The 17,039-nt window shown below is 42.6% G+C and overlaps 1 protein-coding gene across 3 annotated transcripts in view; it reads right to left on the bottom strand.

The window, feature by feature from the left end:
• The window catches only part of BMS1 (BMS1 ribosome biogenesis factor), a 39,749-nt gene extending 23,042 nt beyond the window's left edge, over window positions 1-16,707 (bottom strand). For 2 of the 3 annotated variants that reach the window (XM_067539908.1, XM_067539926.1), the window contains exons 1-9: window positions 16,364-16,517; window positions 13,159-13,402; window positions 12,698-12,888; window positions 8,689-8,768; window positions 5,400-5,588; window positions 4,567-4,709; window positions 2,807-2,928; window positions 1,916-2,112; window positions 1,045-1,184 (exon numbers count right to left, since the gene is read on the bottom strand). In XM_067539908.1, coding sequence (XP_067396009.1) covers window positions 1,045-1,184; window positions 1,916-2,112; window positions 2,807-2,928; window positions 4,567-4,709; window positions 5,400-5,588; window positions 8,689-8,768; window positions 12,698-12,888; window positions 13,159-13,334 — 1,238 coding nt within the window. In that variant the 5' untranslated portion in view covers window positions 13,335-13,402; window positions 16,364-16,517. Of the gene's footprint in view, window positions 1-1,044; window positions 1,185-1,915; window positions 2,113-2,806; window positions 2,929-4,566; window positions 4,710-5,399; window positions 5,589-8,688; window positions 8,769-12,697; window positions 12,889-13,158; window positions 13,403-16,363; window positions 16,518-16,689 lie in introns of those variants that run through there. The other variant, XM_067539917.1, reaches the window with a different exon arrangement.
• Between the last annotated feature and the right edge of the window lie 332 nt (window positions 16,708-17,039).

Genomic DNA, 17,039 nt, shown 5'->3' with positions numbered 1-17,039 from the left:
TTAATGAAATGGTAAGATTTTTTTTTTATAAGAGGAACAAGACAACATGTGTTTCCCTTAATCTTCTCAGAAATAGCTGAACTGGTTAAGCAAAAGTTTAAAAAAACATAAAATAATTAGGCCAAGGCTGACATCCAGCATGGAAAATTTCAGCCTGAACAGTTAAACAAAAGTTACAAGCAACAGAAAATAGAGTCTTATAATGGGAAGTGATAAGCAATCTAACTGTGGATGGCATTACCAATTTCATCTATAATTAGAAATATACTCCTGCAGCAGATTCTGAACAGCAGTTTGAAGTTTGCAATCCCAAAGCTAATCACACAAAGACCAGGGAAATTTACAACCATCATTACCTATCTTCCAGGAGAAACTACATTAAACACAGAAAATGCAAATAAAGCTTCGATTTCTTTTCCCCTTAAGACTTGACAAAAGAGGAACCTTGTACTGATTATTCCATTCTGAAAAGTAAATACTTAATGAGTGATCATAATTTACTGTGTCCAAAAATAGAAATGTCCAAGAAAAAAAAAAAGCTAGATGCATGTCTGAAGGTGAAAGCAAACATATCCCCATCCTACAATTATTTCTCCTATAAACATCCATGTCCACATCCTGAAGCATTCCTACTCCCATCCTCTACTTTAACCTCAGCTAAAGTATGTTTGCTGTTTAGGGGAGGACTGCTACAGAAAATAGTAGGAAACTCTGCAACAGCCCTTTTCAACTACAAGACAAGTTCAAACCCTGATAAAATCACTACTGAAAATAAGTATGATCTCACCTTATTCTCTGGTTCTAGCGAAGGTGTGGGAACAGAGTCAAAGTTTAAACATGTCTGTTTCAATTTTCAGAGCTCTATACTCCCATTTTTCTTCCACATTAAATCTCTCCCAAACTGTGTTGCCACACACCTTTAATGTCTGCCCACTGAACCAGCTATTAACTATGATACATAAGTGGCCAAAGCTGCTGCTTGTGTTACGTCTCTTCTAGTCAAGTTGTTCTGTCTCCCACAGCTTGGTAAAACTCAAAACTTACTCTTGGTTTTCCACATCTTCTGAACCTAATGGTTTGGAGTCCATGAAAAGAGACACTTTGCTTGAAGCCATCTTAACATCGATGGTGGAATGTGTGGAGATGAGGCTCTGGACTAGTTCATGATTTGGTCTCACTTCTTCCTGACAAACCAAAGGTTTTTTTTCTGTTTAATGAACCAATTATGCAAAATGTCTGCTAAACAATCTACAAATTGTTAAAAATTCCAAAAAAAGGGCAATGGGAACAGACCCAATACTAAGCCACACAAAAGATGGGCTCCTTATCAGTGTATTAAAAAAAATATCACACATTTAATATTATTTTAACTCATGTACCATAATATTTGAAGTGGTCTGAGTACAAGACAGGGAAAATGGAATTCCTGAGTTCAAGCCCTGGCTCAGAGGGCCATTCCTCTAGGCCCTTGGATGAGATACAACCAACCACTTTCCCTCAACTTCCCCACCCACAAAATGAGACTAAATACATAGGCTCTGCTCACAGGGATGGCGTGAGACTTAGTTAACGCTCAGAAAGTATTTGAAGAGAAATGAGCTATGTATTTACTATTAATTACTCCCTTAGCTGTTTTCCACCGCTTTTGAGAGAGGGAGATTGGGAAAAAAACAAACCAGAAAAATCTATTTTCTTTCTCAATTATTGTGGAAAGAAAGGTTGTTAATCAAGATATTTAAGGATAAGGATACATTTGCATGCCACTTGGGTTGATGATGTTTCTTTAAAAAAAATAAAATCAAAAAAATCTAAACCAAAACAAAACAACTTTTTCCAAGCACCACTGCTTTGCCTTTTTTAGACAAACACTATAATCTACTGAGAACAGAGAACTCTAACAGGCTTTCCCCCTCACCTCTTTATCTTGATGAGCATGACTTCCACCAAGATCAATATAAACAGCATCTTTGTCATACACTACACCTCCAACTCCTGACAGGGGGGCATAAATCAGTTTCTCCTTCTCACTTAAGGAACGCTTCTTCTGCTGTTCAGGAAGTGCACAGGGGTCTGGCAGAAAACTCACATCACTCACAGCAAAGTCTCCTACACCTGTGGTGGGGGACAAAGGAGAAATGATTTTTGACAATGCTCCGATAAAAAAACAAAACAAAAAATCCAAAAAATACTGTACAATTCACCATAAAGAATTTACTGTGGCATGCAGTGATTTAACATTAATGGGACACTGCATAGATAAAATCACATGCAATACTTTGAATACTTACCACTAAGTGCAGAAAACACTTTACAAGTTAACCAGCTAGTGGACTATAAATCACTGGCAACTCATTCCTTTAAATATATACTTATCTTCATTACTAACATGATCTCAGCATTGTTAAAAAGAAAATAATTTAAATCTCTAACTTATTATTAAGTAGTGTTCATTTATTACACTAATTAATATTTTTCCACTACTTACACTACTTATTTTTTGCATTTCCAATCGTCCTAGAGAGGGTACTACACAGATCAATTTCACTTTCTAGTTTTCAGATGCTAGTACACTGTTATTGTGTTTGGATTCAACACTGCAAAAAGATTTAGCTATTAAAAGTTTTATGAAACATTGAAATATTAACTATAATTTTTTTAAAATCACTTTTTTTTAAAAAAAAATGGTGCAAAAATCAACAGCATGTTGGTCTTTTACAGATGTAAACCATCTCTTTAACAGTAATAGCTTTACAAGCTATAAATCCGCAAAATAATGAGAAGAATTTTAAGAGATTGGATACACCACCTGGCATGTGAACTTGGCTTTTGTTTTTTAGGTATGCCCCTCTTAAGTAACCATAAAGTGACACCTTCCTGTCACACTTCGGATTGACTCGGACATCTTCTGGGTTTGTCAAGTCTTCCATTCTAAAGAATATCAGAAAAGATATAGCAATATGTTCTCTCAACTATCATCTTCCAAAAAGAAAGTACTGCAGCCACCTTTTGCACTTGCTACACAACTATTATTGCAGCTTTATTTAAAAATCACAGACAGTAGGATCTCATTTAACATTTTCACTGTTTGATAATAGGAACTGTCATGTTAAAGTCATCTTAAAAAAAAAAAAAAAAAGATTCTTACCGTAGCAATTTCTGACTAACAATTTTATTTTTAAGGTATAAAATTTCATCTAATACTATATTTCTGAAAGATTAAGTGTGTGTTCATTTAGGGCATTTCTCTTTTCCCTCCAGCAGACAGAGAAAACTGATGAGTCAGTTTCATTTTTGTTTATAGTCACTTTCTAGCCAATTTCACTTTTAGGCTCTCATGCACAACAATGTTAATTTAACACCTACAACTGGAACAGGTAGATTTTTATTTCTTTTCCCCCCAACGTACTCTGTGCATTTCACAGAGCTTTCTAAGTACTTTTCCAAACATATCACTTGAGCACTGCCCTAGTATTTAAAAACAGAAAACAAAATGTCTCTTTCTTCCTTCTTTCCCCTTTTGCAAGAAAAATAACCTGATGAGTTCATTGATGTTTTCTCTCACTTATGAATGAATGGAACTTTGACAGAAGCAAGGGTTTTTTAATTCATTTCTGTGAATCTCTTCCAAGAGTGAGCTTCATAGTCTAGGTCCAGCTCCTGTGAAAGTTTCATCTTCAGAACTCACAAAATTTCCCTCCCCCTTTTAGTAGGTAGATACATTGTTCCAGTGAAACCTAGCTGTTGTGTAAGATCAGAGGGAGGAGAGATAATCTCTCAATGGCTAGAACCAATCCCATGGAAAGCTTTGAAATTCAGGATAAAGACCTTGAAGTAGACTGTATTCAGTGGGAGCCATTCCAGTGATTAGAGATCAGAGTGATATGTTCACTATCTGCTGCTACGCTATTGGGATGTTATGCTTTCATAGGAGTTCAACATAATCAAGCAGCAATTTTGTTTAAATGTTTTATGGACAGTGTTCAAATATCCTGTAATATTCTAAAGACACGTTTAAGTACCTCATCCTCCAAGTCTGTAAATAAATCCTATTTCCACGGAAGTCATCAGGCCAAGTTTACCACCGATTTAAGTGGGCTCAGCTCTACTCAAGTCAGATTACAAGTTATTGTAACTGATTTTTCAAATCAGTGGAATTGCATTTATTTATAACAAATACCATGCACCAGATGCTACCATGATGGATAACTCCATAAAACTCTAGCTAGACAATAAATTAGGCCATTGGCATGCCCAACAGTTACATAACTGTGGAAATGCCTTTTTCAGAGGTGCACAGGAACAGAATTACATCATTCCTTCAGACTGACATGAGTGGAGTTAAGTGGCTAAATTTGCATGCACAGGATTGAAAATACACTTCTTATAACCATCGATTTCCCCTCATTTATGTCAATAAAAAAAAAAAGATTAACTTTAATTTAGCCATCATCAAACCTCTGGCACACACTCATAGCTGACTGGCTCTATTACATTCTTATAAAAACAACACAGGGATTGGAGTGCGGGGGACAGAGAAAGAATTGAGGAGAAAAGAAAACCACATACCTGTCTGCTAGGACATACGGGTGAGATGTCTGCCATGCAAGGGGACGGAATTTCATAACAGAGATAAAGCGTCCCAGATTATGAATTTCCTGCTTTTGGTACTCTCCATGTACCATCCCAGAGAGATAAAAGAGCTTAGCACCCTAAAATCAAATTTACATTAAAAATTTAAAAAAAACTTACCTCAGTTAAATTCCTACCTATTAAAACTAAAGCAAGGAGATTGCATTCAATAAATTACAATTGCCTACAACAGATTTGAGCTAATTCTGTTAATTATCTCCTCCTCTCCATCAAAACAAAAATAAATCTTCAACAATTTGGCATCAGGTGTGCAAGGTTCATAACAGCCTCAAAGACATGCAATGCATCTGTTAAAAGGCAGATGTATGTTTCACAGAAACCAGCCTTTTTTTTTTTTTTTTTTAAAACAGCAGGTAGAACAAGAATATATAAGCTACTCAACATTAGCATTGCCAGAAACCACATTAAAGTTTGCAAGGCAACACCATCTGCCCTTCATGAATCAAGGATTTGATCCTGCAATTCCCTACCCACATTATTACTTGTATGAACGACTATTAGGCTTCAGTGCTGGAACAGTTCTATCATTTTGTGGTAAAGATCAATCACACAAGTCAATTTTCAAGAGAAAGAAAGATTGCACAATTTGAGGCTCAATCCTAAATGCTACACTGACAGTATCTGTTATTCACTATGTTACTGAAAGACAGAACAAATGCAATACCTTTAAATACTTAAATATTTTTCCCACCTCTAAATCAATTTCTGCAGTTCAAACATTTATGAAAAATAACTGTTTGGTGTTACACCTGATATACTTCCGTCCAGAATCTGTGTTTTAATCTCTTTTTGGTCTTCTTTAACTGTTTGTTGTTCTTGAAGGTATCCAGATGGGTAAGGACGCCCATGATTTTGGGAAAGCCATGTACTTGGCAGATGTTCAAAAATTCAAAGGTTTCCATCTCAAATCCAAAGCTGGCATCAATGAGCATAAGAACCTGAAAGTGAATGAAAACAATTTACTCTGATGCTACTGGGATGCCCTCATCAGCATCTTTAACTAATTTAACAGCAATGCTTTTAAACCGGATCAATCTTTTCATCCAGTCTGTTGTTGTCTTTGATAAACTTTTAATCTCAAGGAGTCAGGCAGTCTTCCGAAGGATTTTCACAAAACCTAGAGAACCAATTGTGGCCTTTTAATTAAAAGTTGTGTCTTAAGCACTTCTTACTTTAGAAAAGGCTAAGAAATCAAACCCACTCTTCTAAATCAATATAATTTTCTTTCACTTTGCTTCCCTCTCTCCAGAAAGATTACAGAAGGATTAAAAAACCACCTACAGACAAAAATAGTCAGAACAGAAGCCCCCCTGCCCAGCACAACCCCCCAAACCCCCCAAAAAATTGTTAGTCCCAGCAATTGCTGAACACAGAGGGACAGATATTGACACCCTTATTTAGTTAAGTAGCCTCTTACTCCTCAAACAGCAATGAGGCAGTATTATCTTACTCCTCAAACAGCAATGAGGCTAAAGATAATACAAAACAGGGTAAGAGTATCAGAATCTGGCCCTCCTCAGCTAACGAACTTTGTCCTCTCTTAAATCATGCAAGATTGAGCTTTTATCAATATTTGCAGGAATGTCTGATTAAATTAGTACAGATAAAGGTCCTGATTGTTTTGGGTATCTGACAAACGCAACCACAGATTAGGTTACTTCAAGAGACTACTGCTTTAATGCCTTAAGGGACTAGGGCATCTTAGATCATAAACAGGTCTTTGGTACAAGTGAGATAAACAAACTTCCTTCATATGTTGCAATTACTGTAATGTGTCACTAAGACATGATGATAATGGAGCAGAACATTGACATAGGATAATCGTCTCCTGTAGTCACGTGAACATGACACAAAGCCAATTAGGTCCTCAGCAATGAGGAGCCTAAAATGCAAAGGAACTGATGGCTTACGGCTCAGTCAGTAATTAAGTCATCCTAACCTTGTGACAATCAGACCACCGCCTCATACATTCATAATCTCAGGCATATACCATATCTATTATTTACGTTTTAAGTGCATCTCATTGTCTCCAGGTACATAGGTACAGTAGAAGACTATCAAGATTAGCTGGTCAATTTCAGCAATGGCCAGAAATAACACCACAATCAACTACCAGTGAAAATATATTCCATGTCCACCACCTTAGGCAAAAAATCTGAGTAGACAAGTCAGCTTTGTACTGTGTCCTGAAGATCAACAGGCTCAGATTTGTTAGACCAAAGACAGAGGTAAATTATAGAATGGAGGCTCTATTATGAAAACACCCTGACTGCAGCAGACTCAAACCTTCAAATCCAGGGTTCACTAGCTAGAATGCATCAGATGAACCGAAATGATGTAGCAGTATGCTTCCATTCTACACATTAGTGAACAATCTGATCACTGAAGACTTTTTTCTTTTAGAGTTTTGGGCAAGGGGTGTCAACAAACATGTGAACAAGGTTGAACCAGGGGATACAGTTTTTACTTAGGATCAGAAAGTCTTTGACCAAAGGCTCTTAAGCAAAGTAAGCAGTCATGAGATAAGAGGGAAGGTCCTCTCATGGATCAGTAGCTGGTTAAAAGACAGGAAACAAAGGATAGGAATAAATGGTCAGTTTTCAAAATGGAGAGAGGTAAATAGTGGTGTCCTCCAGGGTCTGTACTGAAACCAGTTCTGTTCAACATATTCATAAATGATCTGGAGAAAGGTGTAAACAGTGAGTTGGCAAAATTTGCAGATGATATAAAATTACTCAAGATACTGAAGTCAAAAGCAGACTGCGAAGAGATACAAAGATTTCACAAAACTAGGTGACTGGAAAACAAAATTACAGATGAAATTTAATGTTGATAAACGCAAAGTAATGCACATTGGAAAGCATAATCCCAACTAGACATACAAAATAAGGGGGTCTAAATTAGCTGTTACCACTCAAGAAAGTTTTTGCAGTCATTGTAGATAGCTCTCTGAAAACATCTGCTCAATGTGCAGCAGCAATCAAAAAAGCTAACAATGTTAGGAACCATTAAGAAAGGGATAGGTAAAATAGAAAATATCATAATGCCGCTATATAAATCCATGCTATGCCCACATCTTGAATACTGTGTGCAGACTTGGGTCACCCCATCTCAAAAAAAGATATATTTGAATTGGAAAAGTTACAAAGAAGAGCAATAAAACTGATTAAGGGTATGGAACAGCTTCCATACAAGGACAGATTAAAAAGATTGGAACTGTTTAGCTTGGAAAAGAGACGACTAAGGGGGGATATAACAGAGGCCTATAAAATTTTGACTGGTGTGAAGAAAGTGAACAAACATAAGAACTAGGGTTCACCCAATGAAATTAATAGGCAGCAGGTTTAAAACAAACAAAAGGAAGTACTTCACACAACACACAGTCAACCCATAAAACTCTTTGCCAGGGGATGTTGTGAAGTTCAAAACTATAGCAGGGTTCAAAAAAGAACTAGATAAGTTCATGGAGGATAGCCAGGTTGGACAAGGACGCAACGCCATGCTCTGAGTGTTCCAAGCCTGTTTGCAAGAAGCTAAGAGTGGATGACAGGGGATGGATGACTTGATGATTCTGCCTGTTCTATTCATTCCCTCTGAAGCTCCTGGCATTAGCCTCTGTCAGACGACAGGATACTGGGCAAGATGGACCATTGGTCTGACCCAGCATGGCTATTCTTATGTTTTAAAAAACCATTTCAAATGTCAATAGGGCTGAATTGGAATCTGTTTAGTGTAAAGTTGCTGTTCCAAGTTGGCTTGTTAAGAGATTTTTCATTAAGGTTTAGAAGTTGTATGGACAACACGGGGTCACATGGAAGTTCAAAGGCAGTTTCCCCCTTGTTACATCTCAGTAACGGTGGCTGGACAAGAAAATTAGGCTTTTTAGGGACCCATCCTGCTCCCACTGAAGTCAAAGGGAGTTTTACCAGTGACTGCAATGGAAGTAAAGATCAGGCTTTTAATCTGTAGGTGTGATCTAGGCAAAAGTATTATTTCCAATATCAGTATCTGTGCTTTTGTACATAATTGCTGACTTACCAAATCTGCAACTTTAGCCAGATCAATCATTGTGTTAATGTCACATCCACATTCAATAATAGTTAGCCTACGCTTTTTACCTGTGAAGAAAATGCAAATTTAAGAAAAAACAAAAATGAACCAACTAAAGATATTTTATCTTAACTTCAATGGTCTCAGCTATTTCATCAAATCTGCTAAGGTACGGTGTGGATGCAGACTTCCCTAATTAGTCATGCTTGCATCCTGGAATGCTACTCAGATTTATTTATTCAAACCAATTTTGATGGATAATTTATTTCCCTATAAAAATATCAAACATAAGAGCAGCCTTGGAGAGTGAATGCACAGAGACAACAAAATTTTAAATTCCTGTTAGCTTTGTGCTGATTTATTGTACAGCTGTTCTCCTGGCTTACAAACTGCACTCACGTGATGGAGGGGATAGATGAGATGAGCCAACGTTTTATTCCCAATTCAAACTTCTTATGCTTCTAATCATAGGTGGAGCTAGGAGCATCACCTGTTATTCTGGTTGGCTGACACTGCCCATTTTATAAAGATACTATTTTCAGTTGCTTGTAACTTTGCCAAACTTTAACCACTTGGGCTGAAATCTTCCATGATTATTCAACGTCAATCACAGTGGCAAGTCATAGTAATCCATAATGGCAATCAATAGTCATTGAGCCAGGAAGAGAGTGAGACTGACGCTATAGTCTGGTGATATGAGAGAACCAAGTGCTAGCTCCTGCACCAACGACTAATGATTTATAAAAAATAAAACAGCTTCAACAGGAGAGGTGAGACACCTGCCCCAGAATATCCCAGTGGTCAGGTCCCCCCCAGGTTCAAATCCAGTCTTCACATCAGACTCAGGGGAGGACTGAACCTGAGTCTCCCACAACCAATGGGAGTACACAAACACTAAGCTACAAATTATAAGGAGGGCGGCACGTCCTCCTCCAGCTCTTTGTGAATGTAGCTCTTTAAAAATGCCACAAACAAAACATTTGAGATTGACCTCATGTTTTGTTCAACCCAAAACAGATTTTTTTCAATTAGCCAATTGGGGAAGTGGGGGTGGGGGTTTGCAAATTTCAGATTTGGTGCAACGCATATCAATTTTCTAATTTATTATTTTTTTTAATTTCTTAGAACTGCCAATGAACCAAAAAATCAGTTTTTCACCCAGTTCTAGTTCTAGCCCTGACACTGACATAGGTCATTGGCAATATGAGGCCACATTACAAAATTTGTTATTTCAGTTTGCTTTTTTAAAAACCTAGGAAATTACACACACACACAAAATTACACTGACAGAACATTACTGAAGTTGCAAAATCAAGCAAGAAGAAGTTTGGAAATACCAAAATTAAGGTTCCTATGCAACCTGAATTCGATGCCCTTGTACATATACACTATGATACACAAGTGTGTTCAGGCCTAATTTTAAAGCCCAACCCAAACCTGAGCCTCAGAGCATTGAGAAAAATCACACCCGACCTGAACCCAACCCTTGTAGTCAGATCCCATCGGGCTCAGATTGGGTTGAAGGGTCTACTTGGAGTACTCTTAGCTGTACTCGGGGGCTATGGGGGGTCCTAGAGCTGGGGACTCAGAGAGGAGTTTCCCAGACCTCTTCTTTGGTGGTGGAGGCAGAGAGTCTCTTCCCTTTGGCTGTACCAGGCAGAGAAGGGAAGGCTGGGGGGTGAGGTCCTGGCTCCTTTGAGTCACCAGCCCTGGGACCCTGTTCCAATACAGCAGGGACACAAACCCCCCCACTCCCATGACATGGATTTACTCCCCAGCTAGCCAAGCTTGACACTGGGCAGCAGGAACCTGGGGAGCAGGGTGCCTTGGCCTCCACAGGCTTTGGGGATGGCCAGCTCAGGCAACTCAGGAGGTAGCAGATGCTGCCAGGTCTGCATGGCCAGGGAATCCCTTACGTCCCCACTCCATTCCCTGCTGCTCCCAGAAAGGCCCCAGAGACACAGCGAGCAAGAAAGAGGCCTGCACCTGCCCTCGCTCCCTGACTGCCAGGGCTCACTTGCTCACACTACAGCTGAAGCCCCCTCAGTTACCAGTAGCTAGATCACCCAGCTTGCCCCAGAGGCAGCGCATGGCACCCCAAGGGAAGGAGCACGAAGCCTGCCACATCCCCACCCAGTGATACACTCGACTGAAACAGGGACCCTACCCCTCCACACCCACCTGACAGGGGACCCAGCTAGGGCCATTCCAGGGAGACAACAGTAAAGACACGCACATTTCACAAACGTGGACACAAACCACATACACTCAGGGGTTGTCTCCCTGTAGCAAAATCAAAACTAAACACATCAGGATACACAAAAACTACCTGACCCGAATGTGTTCAGAAAAGTCATACCTGACCAGGCCTGAGGCTGACGGGTTCTCATCAGATTGCAAGGTTCAATTAGGCTAGTCTTTGTTACTGATCACATACTATTTTATTCCCCACAGGCTTTCTGTTTCACTTGGTTCACAGGCCAGCCCTGTTCTGGGGATGGAGCAGGATCGAGTAGTTAAGAAGACAGTCATCTACAGAACCCCTGTTTCATTTTTGCAGAAAGCAGAAGGTGTGTATTGACTTTGGCAGGGGATTGCAAAGAAAGGATAATATAGTTAAGGCAGCTGAATGCTGCCCTGGAGAACTGCATTCTACCCCCGCTTGTACCATGCTGGGTCTCTGGGGCCTTTCTGGGAGCAGCAGGGAATGGAGTGGGAACCCAGGGGATTCCACAGCCATGCAGACCTGGCCGAAGGTTCCTGTGCAATGCTAATCAAGCCATTAAACCAAACTATTCACAAGTGGTCACTAATTATGTGTTCCTCACTTTATGGGGACCTGGCTTGAGACCAGGAGTTCTGCACTTGCAGCTCAGCACTCAGCAATGTTGCAACTGAAGTCAATGGGTTTTGTGCTTTGAACATATAAAATACTAAGTACTCCAAAAAATTCGATCACTCAAATTTCAAACTGGGCACCCAAAATAAATGGACACTTCTGACCTTAATCTCTGAGCCTCAAACAATACTATCCTGCCCTGCCCACCTCGCAGGGGTTTTGTGAAAATAAATGAATTAGTATCTGAGAATCCTTCTGATATTATAGTGATGAGCAACACAGAAAAGTCCATGAAGAAATTAATAATTCTGCATACAGAGCAGGGTTTGAACAGCATGCAGTAAATAAGGCCTGGGGCCACACACCAAACGAGAAGAAAACAAAATGCTGAATGGCTGATCATTAATTGAGCACCATGCAGCCTGTGTACTAAATGAGGATGGAATCCTGTGAAAAATTTAATTATATGATCATATAATTAAAGACTGTATCATAATGAATACACAGATAGGAGATCAATTAAAGTTAAAACGGACTACTTTAATTATGGCATTTCCTAACTTCTGAATGCTTGATTTTGCAACCTTAATAATATTCTTATAACAGTTTTTTTGTGCATAACTTGTAGATAAAAATTGTCCTTAAAAATGTATGACAAGGAAAGTATCTTATTTTCTTAAGTCACAAGAAAGTCACCCATCTGTTAGAAAATAGTTACCTACTACTGTTACAAACATCATTTAAAACTATTTTAACTGAAAAACAAGAGAAAAACATTTGCTTATTTTGTGAATAGTCTGTCAATTTCTCATATTTGCTAGTGTTTTTTCACACAGCAGCAGGGGAGAGACAAATGTTTTTAAAAAAAGAAATCAGAAAGTGATTATAAAACTACAAAAATGGGTAAGGGGAATAGTATCTGAAATGACTTTTAACTCATTTTTCTTTTAAAGAGATTATCAAATCAACAGATTCCTTAGATTACTGTATCAAAACATGCTGCCTGCTCGTAATATCTTAAATATGTGAGGTCACACCAAAATGTATTGTGTATGTGAGAGAGCATGCATACGTGCTAGGATCAAATAACCTTTCTATTTAACCATAGCCAACACATTGTATACTAAACAATTTGTTTCTTGTATTTTTTGTTCTCACCTGATACGATCGTTACAGGACCTCGTATTTCAATCAGTTTTTGCCTTGTGAAGTTCCTAATTAGACATTTTATTAAAGTGCTCTTCCCAACTTTTGGAGGACCAACTACAACCACCACGATAGGAGGAGGCTCTAAAGGAGTTCGGTCAACCACCGGAATGTGATGTTTTTTCGTCTTCAAGTCCTGAGTCCTATTTATGAAGAAATGTATTAAAAAGTTTAATAAGAGTTATAAAGCAGCAATCACACTTGTTTCAAGTGCTAAGTGCTTCAGACACTCATTCACTTAGGTTGAATCATTAAGGACTCAGCTATCCACACAGAGACACACAACTCCCAAGTCAGCTGTAGGAGCATGTCAAAGCCTGATTCACAAAACACAGTTCAATCAGCACCCACAAAATTAATTTACTGGGGAAAACAAAACAAAAAAATCCCTCATGCTCTAAAAGTCTCCGTACCTGTGGAAGGTTCTGGCCATCCGCACAGCAGACTGGACTGCAAAGGCCTTTGGGTTTCTTTTTCGAGCATCCTCATCTTCTCCAAGTCCTAGATCATTCAGATGACGTTTCCTTTTTTTGTCAGCCTTTGGCCCACTGTGCTTCTGATGATGCTTCTTCCTGTCCTTTTCCTCCATCTCTTGTCTCAGGGATCACCTGTCACTAGGGTCAAGTGGATTGCTTTTGCCAACGGTACAGAGCATAGCTAGTTTATGGAAAAAAACACTTATTACACAACATACACAGAAAAGAGAAGCAGCATTATTTTAAATACCCATTTTCCACCTAAGATGTAAAAGGCTGAAGTTTCCTCTAGGAGGGTCATGCCTATCTAAGAGAAAGGAAAGTCAAGTGAGTTCTGAACGATGGAGTTTCCACTTGAATATTTCTTTGGTGACTATGGAAATTGCCTTCCTTGCCACCCACCAAGAGGGCCTTGTTTGTGGAAGGCTCATCATCTCCACAGAGATCTATGGGTGGGGACAGCAGGGTTGCCCAGCATTAATTTATCATTGGATGGATTGCAGTAGTAGTTTTATTTAGGAGTGGCTCATGATTTATTAATTTATTCATGAAGGTGTGCATGAGGGGAGGAAAAGTCCAACAGTAACTGAGGGCAGAATTCAATGAGCAGGGAGATCAGGCAGGAAGTGGTGAGTCTCAAGCTATGGAGCACTGCCAGGCAGAGTTTGGTCTGGGAAGTAGGCTTAGTTCTTGCCCTAAAGCAGGGGTTGGTAAGGTGTGGCACACGGGACCAGTTTGAGCGGCACGCCGTGCTGCTCCCAGCCCCAAAGCAGAGCCGTGTGGCGGCCACTCCCCCTTCCAACCCTGCCCCCTCCCAAGTGGCAGACGAGGGCCGGGAGGATGGGAGGCTGAGGGGCTGGGAGCAGTGGTCAGGAGCCCCGCAACAGCTGCTCCCCCGCCTAGGACACCACTCGGCCCACATGGGAGAGAGGCAGCTGCCAGGGATGTCAATGGGGGCCGACTCCTCAGAGGAGGGCTCTCTCCTCCGCCCCGCCCCCCCCCCCCCCCCCCCGCAGGTACATCACTGCCGTAGCAGGAGAGGGAGAGCAGGAAACTGGCCCGCAGGCCTTCCCTCCCACCACCACCACCTAACACTCTGGCCAGGATGCTGGCCCACAGCACATGAGAGAGGGGATCCAAAAGATTACCGACCCTTGCACGAAAGCCTTATGTACACTTGAAAAATAAGATGCCCTAACATAGGTTGACGTCTAGCCACCTCAGTAATTACAACCGTGGCTGATGTCGACACTATCCTCCTTGGGTGGGTGGAGTGTGTCCTCAGCAGGAGCACTTCCACTGTGACCCACAGGCTTGCGTACTCCTAGCTTCTCACTCCCCATCCCCACCTGCTGTCCGGCTCCTGCCAGGGACCAGGCGGAGAAGCACCCAGCACTTCTCCCCTCCCTGCCATAAGCTGGGGTTCAACTGCTTGTGGCTTCTCCTGTCCTGGCTCACAGCCAGGAACCCCATAGGCTCCCTTGCTCCTGGCTTCTGAGCCCACCCCCACATCTGGGGCAGCCAGCCGTGAAATTGACAAGACTGCCCAGTTCCCATCAGAGAGTGGCTGGGTGGCTTCTCCCCTCTCAGCAGCCAGGGGCTTTTCCCTCCACTCCCAGCTGGTTTTGCCCTGAAATTGAAAAGAATGACATAACCACCAATGTAAGGGAACACAGTGTGTACACTGACTCTGCGTTGCCTCATGTATGCCAGCATAAGCCCTGCAGCTCTCGCTGAGGGTACAAGGGAGTTACTTCGGTGGGAGGAGCATTTGAATGTTTACACCCCTCCACTGTTTTGTTGACAAAAGCTGATTTTTGTCAACAAAACTGTCTAATGTAGAGCAGCCCTCGGTGTTGCTGGATAAATGTTTCAGATCTTCCAGACATATGACTCAAGGGAAAAAGTATTTTCAACAGGAAGACTTCAACTACGGATCCCTTTACATTAAACTGATGCTAAAGCTATGGCTATATTGCAGCTTAAATCGACATAAACTGTCACTGAAGGATGTGAATTAGCCATCCCCTGATCAACATCACTTATGACCATTTAAGCACTGGTGCGGACAATGCTGTGTCGGCAGGAGAGCTTCTCCGGGCAACACAACTGCCACTGCCAGAGACTGAAATAATGTAGCCAACAGGCAAGCTCTCTCCCATTCACTTAGAGGGACTACACTAAAAGTGAAAGTGTTCAGGTCTAAATCCGAACCCTACATTATCAATATGTCAGCATCTGAGAAACAGCATCAACTGAGGAACGGAAAGCAAATGATCAAAACACACACATACACCAATAATAATTATCTATTAAGGCCAGGGCTTAGCTACCATGAAAATATGTGCCTTAAAAGAAAATCCACAGACAGATTTCATTACATATTCAGACTCCTAGTCCTGAGTTTTAACCAGAAGATCATCAATGTGCCTACACTCAGCATGTATTGTGAAGTGTATCAGGAAAAGAGATTTCTTTAAATAGTTTTAACTCCCTGGATAAAATTAAAACTTAGCAATCACTGGGCTCCATTAAAACTAGTTAGTTAAACTGCAGTAATAGCACTATCATTCCAGATATACGATAAACATTTAGCTTTTACTTGCCTATATGCTGCAAAACACTGCTGCAAATCTTGCAGTTCGTACTGCAAGTCACCGTTAAAAAGGTACGTTTATCATTTAGGCCCTGATCCTGCAACTGGATCTGCAGAAACCGGCGCCTGCTTGGGTGGCCTCCCATACACTTCCACAGTAAGCTCCGTGCCTCTCTCTGCGGGGAGCCCCCACACAGGCAACAAGGCGCCACGTGGGCACAAAGGTCCACTAGGCTCATTGCAGGAGCTGCGCTAATCTGGGAGACCAGCCCACCCCCCCAGGGTGTAAGGGAGCCCCTCGGTGGCTGTAGATCTCCACCCGTGACCCGCAGTGGCACAGGCTCCCATTCCTTGGGGGGGCGGCGCTGACCCTGGCAGAGGCTGGCGTCTGACAGGCTCACACACAGCAGAGGCCCTGCCCTCAGCGTCCTATGGGGGGAAGGGTATCGCCACGGGGCCAAGGGGTCACTGCCCCACCCCCGACAACAACCAAAATCCCCGCCCACGGGGGGCCCCACCTGCGCCCGACGTAAGTTAGTCACTGACCTCCCTCAGCCACAACGGAGCTCCCCTGCGCTGGGCGGAGCGGGGCGGGGCTGCCCACCGGCGGAGGAGGAAGTCGCAGCCCGGCTCTCCCCCGCGAGGGCGCTCAACGAGTGGAGGGTCCCGGCCCTACCTACCCCCCGGCACCCGCAGCAGCCGTTCGGCTTCCAGTCCCGCATGGGCTCCGCGGCCGGAAGTGCGCCCCGCCCAATTGCTCCCGCCCGGCAACAGCGGCTGGGAGCGGAAGTCCGGCCCGGGGGGCGGTTATCGCTGTAACACCAGGCAGGGAGCGAGGGGCTGACTCGCCCCAGACGGCCCCGCCCTCTCACCGCGGGGGGCGACGTCTGCCCTTGACTGACTGCGCAGCTGCAGCGCCCCGGGCCGGGCTGAGTCCCCCGCAATCCCGCCTAGGGCCCCAGAGCCCGGACAGCGCCCTCGGACAGGGGCCGGGCTGGGGAGCCCGGCGCGCACTCGGTGTCTCGCCCCCAGCGGTTGCCTCCCGTCCCTGGCTCCGACCGCCTCTGGAGCGGGTCACGGCCCGGCCCCGCCCCGCCCCCAGCCGGTTGCGCCCCCTCCTTTCCCGCCGGGGGGGGGCAGCCAGCGCCTGCCGCGGGGTCGGCCCCGGGGGGAGGAGTGCGGCCCCTGACCCCGCCCGCCCGCGAGGCCAGGTTTGCGGGCG

Source organism: Emydura macquarii, unplaced genomic scaffold (assembly GCF_026122565.2).
Source record: "Emydura macquarii macquarii isolate MOO-44397 ecotype Brisbane River unplaced genomic scaffold, CSIRO-AGI_Emac_v2 contig_67, whole genome shotgun sequence".
Lineage (NCBI taxonomy): Eukaryota > Metazoa > Chordata > Testudines > Chelidae > Emydura > Emydura macquarii.
The sequence above is the reverse complement of the archived record's forward strand: the minus strand, read 5'-3'. Positions and strand labels throughout refer to the sequence as shown.